At 38.3% G+C, this 16469-nt stretch overlaps 1 protein-coding gene across 9 annotated transcripts in view; it reads right to left on the bottom strand.

The window, feature by feature from the left end:
* Positions 1-2594: 2594 nt before the first annotated feature.
* Positions 2595-16469, bottom strand: part of BRDT (bromodomain testis associated) — a 28612-nt gene continuing 14737 nt past the window's right edge. The window contains exons 12-18 of one of the 9 annotated variants that reach the window (XM_013186705.3): positions 14804-14935; positions 13902-13969; positions 12541-12733; positions 7931-7995; positions 7365-7567; positions 5471-5633; positions 2595-4789 (exon numbers count right to left, since the gene is read on the bottom strand). In XM_013186705.3, coding sequence (XP_013042159.1) covers positions 4721-4789; positions 5471-5633; positions 7365-7567; positions 7931-7995; positions 12541-12733; positions 13902-13969; positions 14804-14935 — 893 coding nt within the window. In that variant the 3' untranslated portion in view covers positions 2595-4720. Of the gene's footprint in view, positions 4790-5470; positions 5634-7364; positions 7568-7930; positions 7996-9128; positions 10363-10599; positions 11149-12540; positions 12745-13901; positions 13970-14803; positions 14936-16469 lie in introns of those variants that run through there. The other 8 variants (XM_013186711.3, XR_001209273.3, XM_013186710.3 and 5 more) reach the window with 8 other exon arrangements.

Raw genomic sequence — 16469 nt, 5'->3', positions numbered from 1 at the left:
AATTTTACTTGAATTTGACCAAGACCAGAATTTGTGCTTGATCCAGCTGAGTTCAGAGGATTAGAGCTTCCAAAAGATGTTTTTTAACTCCTTCAAACAGTGCATGTAGAAGCTGGTGCAAAGACACCATGTGTCTGTTAACTAACACATGTAATTTAATGAGTTATTAAAAAAAAAGGATATACATACATATGGAAAGAATATATATCATTTTAAACTGCGCATAGAACACAGCTTGCAGACAATTTTTGTCTGTAACATACCAAATGCTTTCTCCTACTCATTCTAAATTCAGACTTACAAATATAGACACTGATGTTGAAACCTTGTCCCTTTGAAAGCCGTGGCAGAATTAATGCTGATTTCAACATGTTCAATTTTTTAAAAAAATCAGATAAGCAGCAGAAAGGCATGTTATAAATGATTGCCCATTTTCATGCATTTTTAATCTTAAAAAATACAAAACCAGTATCTGAAATTAATTTTTTACTGATACAGATAAGATCTTCAAGCAGTGGTAAAAAACCGCCTAACTTCCTTTTATCAATAAGAAATGAAATCTCAGTAGCCCAGAGCAGCTGACAACAGTTGTTGGTTTACGTATGTAGAAAATGCCATGAATCACGCTGCTCACTGTCCGTGCTTATTGGCTGCATGCAAGACCCCCAGATTTGAGGTTGGGAACTTTATCAGGCTGCTGGGGAAAAAATGCAGGGCTATTTAAGGCTCCCTTCCTTGTCTTAGGCAAGAAGAGAAGGAATAACATCAGAAGCTGGTATGATTCAGTTACGAAACTAACCTCTGCAGACTCCAGCAGGATTATATGAGTCATGCCTACCAAGCCTGAGCCTTCCGTTCATATTCCGATTACTCATACCACCAACCCTAGGAATAGCACATAACTGATTTTTTATGCATCAGCCTTTGTGCTGATAACCCTTTTTTTTTTTTTTTGGAGGGAAGAAGCTTTTTGCAGCTTTTTTTTAAGGCTAAGGATTTTCCCCAAAGTGTACCTGAGTAGACCAGTGACCCAGTTAGATAAGGTAGAAAGTTTGGCAGGGGGAAAACAGCCAATATTATTGTGTTGCAGTAGTCATTGGGCTCCCTAATAAAGAAGCCACCAGAATGAATTAGCAGAAAGCCTCCCCTAAGAATAATTGGAGAAACAAGGTTGGAAATCCTGGAGTTGTCCACAAGCTTCCACCTACTTCCAAAGAAAGGTTGATGAAAGCCCAGCCATAGATTAGGCACCTAGGACACAAGAGGGATTAAGAATGGAATAGCGATGTGCATTCTTATAAGCAGGTACTTGGCCAAACTAAGCCATATTTCTTGTACAAAACTCAGAGCTTTCCCCCCCCCCCCCCCCCCCCCCCACAAGGATGGAACCAAATCTATTTCTAGCTTATACATCTAACTACCTAGGTAGCTTTACGTTAAACTTTAAAATGACACACAACTTTTGCAAAAGCTTATAGAGTTTGGCTATGCAATCTTCAGATATGGATCCAGTATCAGAGCTGGGAAGATGATACCACTGGGGAGCTGGCAGTTCAAAGCAGCTTTTGTACAGTGAGATTGTTGCTGTTGCTGCCTTCAGCCCACCCTGGGCTCAGTGTCTCCTTGGATCTCCAGCTGAGCTGCTTTAGCTGTCCTCTGCCAAAAAGCAGTAGAATTCCTATTCCACTGAGGAATGCTTCCTCTGTATTCCAAGACCATGGTGCCTACACACCTGTGGCAAGCCTGTTTGCACATCAAATCTCTTCCACACATTCTCCAGAATAGCAGAATCTTCTGTATATCTCATGCCAACTAATGGCAAAGATGAATAAGCAAAATTGAGAAAAACAACAATTATTTCTCTGGAGTCCTTGTATTTTGATTTTTCTGTTTTCTGCTCTAAATTGTTTTTCTAATGGGTTCCAAGCCAAACAAACCTGAGGGCAGATTGTTTTACAAGCTCTGTCAGTGTGCTTTGCACTTCATGATGTGCCATCTGCCTGCTTATCTTCTGTCAGTTCAACTAATTTCATCCTCCCCTCCACCTGATAGTACAAAAAAATTAACATGTTTCATTGATTAGGGCCAGGACATCAAAGCTTTTAACTTACTTTCCACTTAAGTATGGATACTATCTACTAGGGTGGAGGCTAATATAGAAATGGTGCATTTGTGCAGGTATTTTCACAAATGTTCAAGGTAACTTAATGGAATAACAGAACTTTATTCACATTTTAATAGTTAGGTAATTTGCATACTTAAGCAATGTCTGTTTAAGCAGTATTTGGATACAGGCTGTATCTGCTCAAGTAGGATTCTTGCTGGCATCGAGAGTGGTGAGAGCTCTGTGAAAATGTAGCCGTTATAGGCCTGCTGCTTACATTTGGAAGCCATCTCTCTGCTGAAATCAGTCTGCCTGTAGGTAGGAACCCATTATCTCCCAAGTGACTTGTAGTATGCAGATAAAAGGTTCATCAGATTAGTATTAGCACCACTGATATTATGACTTCAAGTCATCATGACAATCTAAAGCAGTACAAAATAATAGTGTTTTTCCCCCCGTGCATCGCGATTAATAAGAGAAGGCTAATTTCATATATAGCTCTTGGTGAGCAGGTGATGCTGTGACCAGAGTTGTTGTTATAGAAGCTAGAATTATTTTTTGAACAGGCAAAAGTACCAGCTCATACCATTAGTATTGCACATGTGGCTATATAGAATGGACAAAATGCAAAGAATAAATTCTCACCTCCCCTTCCATCACCTCCTATTTCCAAAGCAGGACGTTTTAAGCATGCATTAACCCATACAGCGGCAAGGCAGGGAGTCCTGAATGTGAACTGTAATATTTTATTGTAGGACAAATAGTTATTAACAATGTACTAAGAAAAGAAGGTAGGGCTAAATCACTTTTAATGCGGAGAGCAAACAATACATCTTAAGAGCACCACTCTGTGTCATAACCCATCTTGTCACCCAGAGTCCCTTTCCTAGCCAAGTGCTCAGATCTCCCAAACAGTGGACATGAGCATACATCCACGTGGAGCTCATGTATGAGGACATCCTTAGATAGTTCAAGGAGCAATACCTTAATCTGAGCATTTGTCAATATACAGTCTTTCTACAAATTAATCAACTACTAGCATTCCAAGAGTAACAGAAGATACAGAGCAGCTTTTTAGGGCGAAATACGTATTTTGGAGCTAGCACTACCTTTTCACCCAGCTACCTGAAAGATAAGGCTGCTGTTTTTATGCATACCTTAACTGTCATTTATGTATTCAAATGCAGTTTATTTCCTGTATCTGAAAATTCAGTTGTCTGTAGAAACTCGTCCAGTTTTTTGTTTGGGTGGTCTGTGACAGACCCACACTACACCATTGCCAGTGTTACCTTCACTTCCAGCTTTGATCCAGGAACGTGATAGACCAGAGGTCTCCCTGGGGCTCTCCCCAGGAGATTTGAGGTGGAGATTCAGCCAGGCCTTGATGTCAGTATAGCTCAAATGTGAATGTGGAGCACAAGACAATCCACTGGGGTACAAGAAGAAAATATTTTGTACTATTATTAAACAACAAAAATTAGTGTCTATTTAATCCTTTTCTTTATATCATTTGTGTGTTATAATGTATGTAATATATTTGTAGAGTAGTACATATATATAATTTATAAATAAGTATACATATACTGGTTGGTGCATGCTTTATTTTTTCATTTATTTTTTTTACTGATGATCAAAAAGGTTTGCAAACTGTTGAACTAGATTATCTTGAGGGGGGCTCTTCTTCCCCAACTTTTCTATAGTACACATTATATTTTGGTATTAATTCTTCAAAGAGAAGTCAGGCTAGTCCTGTACTTGGTTTACTGAGAAAGCTATATGTAACCAAGAAGAAAATAGGTCTTTTAGACTAGTTCCTACTTCAGATAAGTATCCCAACATTATTAGAATCTTGCATTAATCAGAAAGCCTTTCAAACTGGAGCCAGAAGTACAATATTTTAATTTCTTCCCATGAAGAATCAGAACCATCTGGCAAACATGCTTGGACACTTATCTAAACGTTATGTTAGCATAAAATACATTCAACAAAAGATCAGCATGTCTATGTCTCAATACATGTGAATATACAGGATTTGTGAGTTAGATTTGCTGCTGAAATTACAGATTTCCAGGAAATATTGTTTTCTGATTATGAGTAGCATTACACATCCTGTAGAAATTTTCATTATGTCTTTTGTCACAGCCCAGATTCTGTGCAAATGCATCATAGTAAATGATTCTCCTAATGGAAATCACGTAATTGACAAGACTGGGATTTAAAGTAGTTTCTATAGGTGCATATCGAGTACGCTGACTTAATACAAGCATGAGAATTTGGCCATGCACAGTGTAATGTTCTCAATTGTTTCTGAAAAATGGATTAAAGCAAAAGAGAAAAAAATAAAGAAGCTGATATTTTCTCATGTATACACACAAAACATGAAACAGTAATCAAAAAAACAATGATGTTCCATTGCACAGTGGGCTAGATTACATTGTAAACAAGAAAAAAATTCTTATGATGCTTGTGTCGATGAACAAGCTTTTAATATTAAGCATTTTACAGGAGCTTAGAAGCGCTTTAAAGTAGACAATGTTTAAACTCATAACTAGTACATTTTCAAAGTTGTGCGGCTGGTAGTAGTGTCGAGGTTAAGTTCTACATTAACTACAGCTTTCATTCAAGACTTTCTTCAAAACTTGCCATAATGTCACTCTGCAAATTCATATCAATTGTGCAAGCCATCTGCAAAAAAGCAAAGTGGTGTATTTTTCAGAGCAGTTAGACAGTAACGAATACTATGCAGGCCAAATATAAAGATCTAAGAACAACCCACAAAACTTCTTTCCAAAAAAGCGTATGCTTCCCGTTACTACAAGTTTGCATAAGCACATTGCTGAAGTCCTCTCTGAAAAACATTGAACAGGATGAAAGCTTCAGAAGACCTTTTCTGAATCTAGTATGATCTTCATCACACTGTAGTTTTTAAATTCAGTTGTACAATACTATGAAAAAATTTAAACATAGCAAATAAAAACCATTCATTACCTATACCAATAAACCCAATCAGTTTAAGAAAAGGCTCATGTTGATATTTCAGAGTAGAACAGAACGGCTAGCGCTTTTGATGACATGTTGTATGTGTGATGTTGACAAGGACTGACAACCTGCAAGACCTGAGGTTTGAAGTTATTTACAGGGCAGGGATTTCCCTTTGCATTTTGATGTTACTGTGCAATTAATTATTGTAACCTTATAGGAGTAAGAAGACCAAGCTTTTCATGTAATGCCACTTGAAGACTTATTTGAGTCTCCAGCTTCATTTTCTGGACTAACTCTTCAGGTAGCATAGTTCTGTTAGTTTCAATTGTCCAGGTCCTTTAAAATAAGACCTGATCTATCTTTTTTAAAGAGTCAGCAACTTACTGCTTCTCTCCTTCTGCGTTCTTGTTCCATTTTTCTAGCCAAGTTACGGTCTTGAACGAGAGCGTGTTGTTGAGCTTCTGACAGTTGTTTGGTCTTATCCTCTTCTTCTGGGGACTCAGAGTCTTTTATTGCTATGACATCCAATCCTGTGCCTTCATGGCTCCTTTAGAGAAAGGAGAAGGGACAAGTATAGGCTAAAAGTCACTTATTTTCTTCATAACAAGCCTGTGCAACTTAACAGAATCTGCATATAAATCAGTGAATGGCATTTGGTGTGGTTCCATTTTACATGTTAATTCATAATAATTTCTCTTCCCAAGATGTATGTAATTTTTATGCTGTGATAAGGCTGCCCATGGTACATTTCTCATCTATATGTGCACAGGATTTAAAGATATATGCTACACAAAACTTTCATTGAAGTCACATTCTTTGAAAGACATACAAACTTAATTTTCTGTTACTTTCTTGGCCAGTGATGTTTTTCTTCCAACTTCTTCCTTTTCAACTAGCTATTTGAGTTTGATTTCACTAACTTAAGGCAAGCATCTCTGATGTCATTCCGTAGATACTTCTCTTGCATTAAAAATGGAGTAGTTGGACAAAAAGCAGTATCATACACCAGGGAATCTTTATCATCCTAAAGACTTGCAAAGAATTATTTATAGAAGGTACAAAATTGCAAAGAGGAACTGTCAGGTCATTGGAAAAAAAAAAAAGAAAGAAAATAAAAGATTCAGTAGCTCTGGCAACTACCTGGAACCGACAATGGTTATGCTACGTGGCAGTGAGGAGGGAAGGAACCATCACTGCCAACTAAAACAGTTGCTCTTGTAGTTGTTAGGTACAGGCTGCACTGTTATCTCTAACAAGTCCTGCTAAAGTAGTAGTGCTAATGTAAGGAGGGGGAGGACTTCAAGCGAGGTCCAACACACTCTAAACAAAAGATGCTAAGACAGCCAGTGATGGACAGTAGCAGGAGAACTTAGGCACTGACTCTAAAACAGGGACAAACAGACAAGAAAAAAAAAAAAAGAGTACCAAAGAGGGAAATTCTACAGCAAGCTTCAAAAACGTAGCACATAGCTATTTACGGTATTACTGCAATGCGGCAGTTAGTAGGCAGTCAACTATCCCCCTGAACTTAATAACAGACCTCAGGCTGGGATACTTACGTGGCACTCACTAAAACAGTGGCTGACAATAATTAGTGATGAATACTACAACAGTAGCTTCTTGACTACGTTTCGAGAAAAAAAAATACTTTGTGAATTTTGGATGTGCCATTGTGCTTAGAGTGGTACAACCACCCGGTACTTCAGGTAGTTATTTGACACTTGGCAGCTACCTAGTCTGAACCAGTCACTCCTGAATAGCCAAGCCACCCAGGATCAAAGTTTTGGACAGCAAGCTACACGTGCTTACGGCCTTTATTAACTCAAAAGCTGCTAATTTTCTCTCCTCTGACTAATCAAGTAATACATAGATACATAACAGATTCCATAAAGGTTCTAACCAATCATTAGTGAATTGCTGAACTGCATTAGTATGCTTATTTTCTTATAGGACATAATGAGCGCAATTGTGGAGCATCAGGCCAGTGTTCCACTAGTTACTGTCACTAGCCAGTTTATTCAGCTGTAACAGTGCCCACTCTAACAATATTTATCATAGAATTTTAAATAATGGTTCTATCCATTTATAAGGCTTTGGTTCTTCAACACTTTTGTATCTTTATTCACGATGCGAGACACATATTGCATCAACTAAGCAGCCTGAGGCTGTATTTATGTTTCTTAGAGAGTCCACAAAATTATTCAGCTATTCAGATGTTAGACCCTGCACGTAGATAACACATAAGCAAAAAATAACTTTTAAACATGTGGTTACAAACCTCTCTTTTTCTTGAGGAAGGTTTTGCAGTTCCCTCTCAGCTTGCACCAGAGGCCTTTTTAATTCCTGGGCTTGCCCATCCTTTTTCTCTAATACCGCTTTCCTGAATTGTTTGAAGCTCTCAGCAGATGTCTTTACTGGAGCTGGAAGCATCATCGTTTTATATAAGCTTACCCAGGAATCTATGTTCTTAATTCCTGTATCCTGAAGTTATTTAAAAGGAAAACCAAGATAAACAGAAAAGGAAGATAGGGAAGAAGCAATAATACAGATACTAGAGTTTTTTTTATTTTTACTCTGTCATCCATTATCTGCTTAGTTCTTACATTAGCACAATATTGTTTTGAGGGACCTATTTGGGACCATCTGCAACAAAACATCCTTGCTTGTCTAGAATGTTTATGTAAATACAGTAGTCTAAACGTTTACACAATACATTTTCTCATCAATTTTGAGATTCTTTAGCAAAATACTTTAAAAATCATTAGCATTTACAGCTATTCTTATCCAATCTCTTATGCCCACCTTTTAATTCCAGAAAACATGAATTCACAAGACTGCACCTACCTTTTCTGGAGAAAATTGGAATTCTGTCTCTTGAGCATTTTGACCATTAGGTGTGTTACAATAACCTGATGAAAAAATAAAAAAGGGTTTTTTTTTTACTTGTGTTGATTTTACAGACTATGTTACCTCAAATTTAGATGAGAACGTATTTAATCATTCTAGAAAGTGACTTAATTCTCAGTGCAGGTTTTTCTTACCATTTGGTTCAAAATTACAGAAACACTCCCAAATACAGGTATGTTTCTTAGCCTTTAAGTTGGCTTGGACCACTTTTCTCCAGTTTGGATCAGAGAAAAGAATGATTCAGTTCAACTACAGATAGGAAATTAACTCCTGGTTCTAACAAATTTCAGTTGAGCTGTTATACCTGCCAAGAAGACCTACCTGAAGCAAACTTAAAATGCATTTAAGTTCACAGTCACGTTTGTTAAAGCTCTAGAAATAATGCAGGAATCTGAAGCTTTGTATTGAAACGTCTACAACTGTGGACTTCGAAGCATGCATTGTGGAGCTGCTTACAGCCATACTAGCCTTTACAGAACCTCTCACTGACAAACCCTTAATCTAAGGAAAGCTTATAGATAACAGTTTCATGAGTAAATCTTTCTAATAAGCCACCACTGAATTCAATAATACACAGCACCAAGCCTGCACCTACAGCACCAGAAGCATAACAAGTCTAAATTCAAGAGCTCGTTTCAGAGGCAGGTAGTCTCACAGAAATGCCTGACAGTAGAATCATCTACAAAATTCAGTAAGTTCTTTAAGTAACCCATCCTAAAAATCTATTTGACCTATGCGCATATATAGTACAGAGCACTCTACACTTTGCATCAATAGATTAGAAGAATAGATTAGATTAGCAGTTCCAGATTGGCAAAGCTTTTGCTGTTTAAAAAAAACACAAATACCAGCCAAAATTCAATGTGTCGTCCCCCCCATTCTTCTGGTCTTCGTCAGGAGGTGTTAATAATGGAAGGGTTTTTCTTAGATAACCGTGAGAACATCTGGGGCACGTATAGTTGCAGGAACAGTCAAACCACCACTATTATGGAAGGGGCAGATGGCAGATAACCACTCTCACTCAACACTGTTAGGAGGTCTGCTGTGCAACAAAATGCTGAAGTTCACATGTACCCAAAGGCAAAGTTTCCTCTATGGGTAATTCATATATTATTAATTATGACGGAGTCCCTCTACAGCTATGCACACGCAAAATTGAAAAAGCAAGGAATAGAAAAAGAGATAGTGGTACAGGACAAATTATGTGAAGATTAGGAATAAAAATTAAGAGAAATAAAGACTAAGCAATAAACAGTTAAGTATGCAAAGGTCATGAGCTTTCCCAATGATTTTGGCTGTTTACTTCCCCCTACCATTCCCGCAAGCTTTATTCCTGCTTGTTTTCCCAACCTTTTAACATACAAAATAAAAGACCAGGGTCTTGATAGTCACATGGTAGAATCCAAGTCTTAGAAGGCCCAGAAACTTCAGGAATGATTATTTGCTTGAGCTGTTACAAGTGTTTAAAAAAATGGATCAGTGTGTATATGGATTAGTGTGTAGAGCATTAGGGCCTATCAAGTTTTTTATTTTTTTAAATGTAACTCAAGAACTATTCTTTGGCCAGGGTTAAAGAGCTCAGTCATAAGGCTGTGCCTTTTACTTACATCAGGTTGTTCCCTGCCCTGTTCAAGGGTATACAAGGTGTTTGGAGAGGGAAGACTGAAGAAGGAACAAAAATAATGTCTGTAACACTTGGTTCTCAGCATAGAGATTCAGTGTCCAGCTCAGTCTTTAGTTTGAAATATGCACAAAGCCCAGTGCATTCTTTTGTAGTTTTCAGTGAACCCCTTTTCTTGTAATATCTGCAAGTTTGTCCCATGGTGAAGAGTTGAGAACGTTACTCTTGATCCAAAGGCACGGGGCAAAGAGCTCTGCAGAACTTCAGCAGAACACAATTCAAAGGCCAGAGTTCTGCAGAGATAAGAGAATCAGTGCTCTCAAACTTCCTGGAATACCGAGTTACTTATCCCTTGTACTGAAGTCAGAAAGTTAAGTCCTTAAATCAAAGTCATGTGCTTTATATATTAAATACTGAAGAAGAACATAACATCCATTTAACTTTCTTTTAAAAAGCAGCAAGTCAAAAGAAGAAGGGAGAACTGCGCAGCATCCCATTATTTTGTAAACAGAGTGGTGTACAGATGCTCAAAATTTTATTTCTTTAAGCCAGGTTCTATACATTTAACTTGATAGCCGTGGTATCAATTAGTTTTTATTATGACAACACATACTTTGCTCTTGACTTAGGGATATCAGATCAGTGGTTCTCTCACTGTCCCTTCTTTGAAGTTTGATTTGTCTAGAGTAATTGTTTTCTCAGCTTTACTCCAATCAGCATTGTCAACCTGGGAAGTTTTATTGCATACCTAGAAGAGGAAATTACACTTCAAAATATACCCTGGGATGCTTAACATATGGGTTATTATACAGTAACAGTATGAACAGTATGAAGGATGCCGAATGAGAGCAGTAAGCTGTTGCCACTAGCTTCTGCAAACACCACAGTAGAAGTAGCTTTCATTCATGTTCTGGGAGTCAAAGTGTGTTCTTATATTAACACTTTGGATTTATAACATGAGCTGCTCAGATTCTAAGCAACAGACCAAGTAGAATATGAGAAACTGATACAAGCTCCTAACCCTTAACATGGTACAATGTAGTAGAAGGCAGCTCTTACATTTGTAAAGGCATTTGCCCCTCCTCTACAAATCAGGATAGAGAACAGCTATATTACTTTAGTTCAGTGGTACCTTTTCTCTGTGCAAGAGGGTGTAGTAGAGTAACCCTTGAACAATGGAAGATATTGAGACTCAGGTTTGTGCAATATTAGAGACCTTAGATAGCGGATGCAAATGATAAAGGGGAGGTTGTTTCTTGCAAGGAAGGACAAAGCATTCTTGTACTCATAGCCCCAAGAGAAGAGTTGATTTCAACCCATTGAAGAAAAATAAAGGTATTAAAACCTGGCTAAAGCAGCTATGTTTGAAACCATACTGAGAAAGAATTTAATACCCAAAGATTGAAGAGATCCTGTTGCTGCAATAACAATAGCTTCCTTATGTAGATTCCTTATGTAGAGTCCAACACATGCAGAGGCCTTCTAACCAGGATATTCTCCAAGTCCATATTGAGACAGACCTATGGAGACAAACCTATGGAGACAAATGGACTGACTGAATTTTGCACCATCTGATCTATCAACCTGAAAGCCCCCATTCCTATGCCTTTAGGAGCAGGAAGAAAAAGCAACATTTATACAGGAGCTATCCTCCTAAATCAGAGTTTTGTTGAACTTATAGAGATTGATATTTCTAGAGTGAGAACACAGTATTAATTGCTCATTTCTTTTGCACAACTGTAGGTTTACATGGTGGGTTTTTGACCTCTATGTCTACCAGGGCTACTTGAGTTTAACCTGTAGCACTGAAGAGAAGAGAAATAAAAGGAAGCCTTATAGTGCATTTTGAAGTTGATAATGCCAAACTTTCCTTTTATGTTGCAGCCCATGAATTCAGGCTCTTATTAAGGATGAGAACAACTTATTTAGTAGGCTTTTAGGTAAGGGCTTTGTTATAGATCTAAAGTGACCTCATTGCATCAAGTTCAAGCCTGAAGTATTACATCAGATCTTAAAGGAGTAAGTGTGTGCTTTAAAAAAAGGCTATTTGAAGTGAATGTGATGGAGAGATGCATTCACCTCTGGAAGAGGATGTGTACAGTGGGTGACAAAAGGCTGGTTTGTCCTAGGAGCACTCAGACTTTGGGGTGAGTGGAACATTGTGCAGAGCATGCAGTTGTGATCATACCCAAGAAAAAGAGGTGAATGATTCCCCATAACCTGCAAAGTACAACCCTACATCTCAAAATTAGGTCACTGTTTAGAGTGGATTAACTAGCTGTGAAGATGTGTATCCTAGTTGTACTATAAAAGAGTTATTTCTATTCGTTTTTAAATTCGTTTTTCAGATTTTCAGCAACCAGCTCAAACTGCCTTTTACCCAAACCCTCAGAAGTGTCAAAGTTAGACCTTTTAGTGTGATGGAGGGAAGAAGAACAGCTCCTTAATCAAGTTTAAGCAACTTCCATTTGATATATTTGGAGAGCAAGCAGTAATCATTTCAGAGTGCCTGAGGCTCTCAAATTCAGTTAGTATTGAATTTGATGTTAACTTCAGTGGTGGTGGTGGGTTTAAGCATTTAATTCCTGCCCTGGGATGTTGAATACTTCTTGTAACCTTAGATTCATTAAGGCATCATTTGTCATCTTGTCTCCAATTGCTTCTCTTTGAGGGAGGGAACACCTCTCCCTGCTTCAATGCTCTTCTGCCCCAGCATAAGCGCCAGAGTAATCTCAAGTTCTATCTGATCATACTTTTATCTACATCATGCTCCTTATAATCCACACCCTGCAAGAACTTGTTATTACCCACTTGATGCCTCCAAAACCTTAAGATAAGCCTATTGGCCAGTAAGAACATCAGTTCTGCCACTGCTTCTTTCTTCAGGTTTCAATCAAATAGCATGATTCTTGCATAAAGATGTTACCTGAGGGAGACTGGGTATTTTGTTCTGGTGGTTTAAGAGATCTACTCTGTAAAGGCTGAAGCCTCTGTAGCACATTTGGAGATGGCTGCTGCAATTCAGACGATCCAGAAATTTGCAAGCTACTGGTAGAAGATGAGGGCTGTGCTTGCAGAACAGCATCACAGGGCATCTTCTGTAAGCCCAGTGGTATTCTCTGGAAGGAGACTGAAGTAATTAATAAGTCAAATCTTAATTTTTAATAACTATTTATTCCCTTCCCCATTTCCACTATTTATAGGATCTAGTAGCCCTTGTATTTGTAGTTTGGTGTTCCTAAGAAGTTTAGGTGACAAAGCCCTATGAAATAAACTGCCCTACCTTGGTTTGACAGATACCGAAAACCACCAAATGATCACATTGCGTTTTGTTGTGAAGTATTATCTGCTGTTATTCTAAATCAGTTTGGCATTGTTGTAACTGACCAAGCTGCAACATAATTCCTGTATCCTGTTTCCTCCAGTTTTTTGTCTTCATTTTGCTTTTGCAGAGACTGAGCTTTATAGCACAAAAAAGTGTTGCATAATTCTTCCCTTCAAGTCTGACTATTATTCAGCTGCTGCTTCTGCATCCTTGCAAATTCGCAGGCTGGATTCCTATATCAAACTAAGCACTTTAAATGAAAGCAAGTCTGTCATAAGATCATTGCAAAGCCTTCATCCTCCTTGCTTTGAAATCTGAGGTCTCCATCTCTGGAAGCTTTAAAGGAAGCTGTGAGAGGCAGAGACAACCCTGACAGGAATTAACACCCACTGCATATACAGGAATAGAGAATTCAGTCTTAGAGGCATTAAATGTTTCTACATACAACTCTGCTGTTGCTCAAAATGATACCACAGAGATATAGCAGGTATAGCAGAAAATACCTAGGATACTCATGCAATTAAAGTGTGTAGAAGTGAGGTTATTTATATATAGAAAAAAATAAGCAGGGAAAAATAAGTTGGGTTTGCACACCAGTCAATTTTATACTCAAAGAATAAGCTGGAAAGGATTTTTTTGGTGGGTGGGAGAGTAGGGGCGAAGCATTTTCTCCTTATGTTTTCCCTTCCCTTCTCCTAGCCCTTGTGAGCTACCACAGTGTTTGTGTTTGTAAGGGGTAAAACAGTTCTCCCAGTACCTCAGCTTCTGTACAGCTAAAGAAACTACTTTTAACAAACAACTTTTAAATCTACTTCAGTCAGTCCTATGTAACAAGTAGTATTCAAGCTATACTCAAATTTAGCAGGAAATGAGTATAGCTTGGGAAATAATGATTTTCAATAACACTATGTAACAAGTAACTGCTTAGAGCAAAAGCATTATACACATTTCAGTCAGTTTACCTGAGGTTGCTCCATAGAAATTGGACAGTTCTGCCTGGTTTCATTCTGTTTTGAGCATGTTTCTGTAACTGTAAATACAGTAAGGTGAGCAGAAAGAGGGGAAAGGAAAAGAAGAAATCAGTCATCCACATGTTGCATTATTCACACATACAAGATATAAGTTGCAGTTGTACCCAGAGAGCCAAACCTCACAAGGAAAGAAACATTATCTTGAATACTTGAACTTGATAAAGTTAAGCAAGATCTTTGCTACAAGGGTTTCACTGCATTTGCTTCTCCATGCTGAAGCAGCCTGCATGGGATTCATCCAGCCTTAGACTGTTACCACATACAGATATCTACACCTCACATTTGGGAAGTCTATTCTGTCCCAAACAGACAAAGCATCCTAGAAGCATCACTCTAATGCCTTGATGCTGCAATGCTAATGTCCCTTGCACAAGCTTGAGACAACTTAAGCAGCAGGGTAGAGTTTGGCTCTACAGTCAGTACTATTGGTACTTTTGTCCCTAGGCTTAGGGACTAAACTTCACCAACAAGGTAAGGCTCTTTGTGTGGCATACTGAACAATTAACATAAATCAAATTTTTAAAAAGGAGTAAAATAACAGTCAAGCTATAGCCTGATAGCCAGATCCCCAGGTTAGATATACAGACCTCTTGCTAGCAAATTTTAATCTAAAATTCTTCATTGGTTTTTAATCTAGAATTCTTCATTGATAAGTTTCACAATTTTTTTTTAAACTCAGTTTTAAGACATTCATTTAATAGCACTGGAATTAATCCTTCAACATGGAACAAGCGAACAAGAATGACAGATTCTTGGTAAGCATTTGGAACAGTAGGTACTAAATCTGAAGGCAGATATTCTGCCTGCACAGGCACAAAAGGAAGCTTTCTGACCCGATTCAGAGTCGCTGCTATCTGAGGAGCTAGAATCACTGCTAGTACTGCTGCCAGAGTCCAAGGAACTGCTACTGTTGCTGCTGTCACTCAGTCGGCTTGGTCCAATACCAGACTCAGCATTGCTTTCAACTGAAGGACAAAAAGGAAGAATTCAAAACACCCTTCAATCAATCTTCACATACAAGATTAGGAACCACCTTAGCAGGCCTGTGCTCCAACTGGTCTTCTATCATTTCCCTGTCAGCTTAGCAGTAGATTTTAAATCTTTATAGAAGAGGGATATTTACCAGCAGCAAGCTAGTTGTATCAATGAAATTGAGTTGAGGAGCTGTAACCACACAACTTGTAATCCTAAACTAGGTTATAGCTTCTGCTAAGCCAGTTCAAGTAGAGTTTTCAAGCAGAGTTTTCCCCAGAAGTTTTCCTGCTGTTAAGTCTGTTTCTGTTTGTTGCCACTGCCAAACTTGCACACTTAGGCCTTTATCAAAGGATGACTCTCCTTCTTCTCAAGCTGTATGTACCCCAGAATTATCATCTTGTATCGTATCTTTTGCCACCTCACCACCATCTGATTATTTTGCATCTGCAGGGTTGATTTAACTTAGTTTATATTTTATAGTCAAAAAGCTTTTTTCAAGTGTGTTGCTCTGATAGAAGTTTCAACAAGAAGCCACATACCTGTTTCCTTGGATATATCTTTGCTAAATGCCAGCTTAAGCTCTTCCTTGCAAAGGAGTCAAATGCCACTTTTAAAGATCATCTAGCCTGCTTCCTCCCTTTCCCCAAGGGTCTTAGCAACTGATTTTAGCTGCTTCTTACAGCTGTTCTTTCTAGGATGTTTTCAAGCCATTGTGTATTACCAGACAGGAAAACTGTTGCCTGAGCTTATGTTGAACACAAGCCTGTGCCTTGCAAGACTGCTTCTATCACTTCAGAAAAGTGTTTTCACATGGGAGCTTAATAGCTATCCAATAAAGGGCAATAGTAGTACTCACTAGTTTAATGAGGAGCAACTTGACCTATAATAGTAGCATCAGCCACATTGATTTGTTCTCACTCCTTGCATGAGATCCATGAGTAACTGTCAATATGGTCAAGGATGTACTGAATTTCTTGCTTTTGATATTGAAATGCATTATTGCCTGAAAAACTGAATTGAGTCTCCTAAGGCAATTCTGTATGCCTAAAGACACAGCACAGCTGTCACTGATACAGAAGTTCTGCTAGCACAATGACAATAGTGAGTCCGCAGCCAAACAAGTATAACTAGTTTGTTATTCTTGGATCTCTGTGAGACAAAGTGAATTATAAACAAGTAAACTGCAGGGCTTTTTTCCTCCCCTTTGTTTTCGTATGTCAGTGTAAGGGATGTGTTCAGTGTCTTACGCTGTGAAGGGATCAAAACCAAAACAACTGTAAGATTCATATCAAAGTGCTGGTGTGACAGGTATTGCTTATTTCTTTAAAGAAACAGCTTTGATACCAAGTTTATTCAATCCATACTAGCCTTTTAAGGCACTTGAATGCACTGGGCCAGGCTTTGGCCATCTAATCCAGAAGAATAGGATTAGGGGTGGAGATAAGTCTTTAGTTGGATTTCTCAGTATAGCATTGGCCATCAGCAATAGCATGCCCGACATGAACTTCACCAGCCCCATTGTTG

The sequence above is a fragment of the Anser cygnoides genome, chromosome 8 (genome assembly GCF_040182565.1).
Source record: "Anser cygnoides isolate HZ-2024a breed goose chromosome 8, Taihu_goose_T2T_genome, whole genome shotgun sequence".
NCBI lineage: Eukaryota > Metazoa > Chordata > Aves > Anseriformes > Anatidae > Anser > Anser cygnoides.
This window is presented reverse-complemented; position numbering and strand designations above follow the sequence as displayed.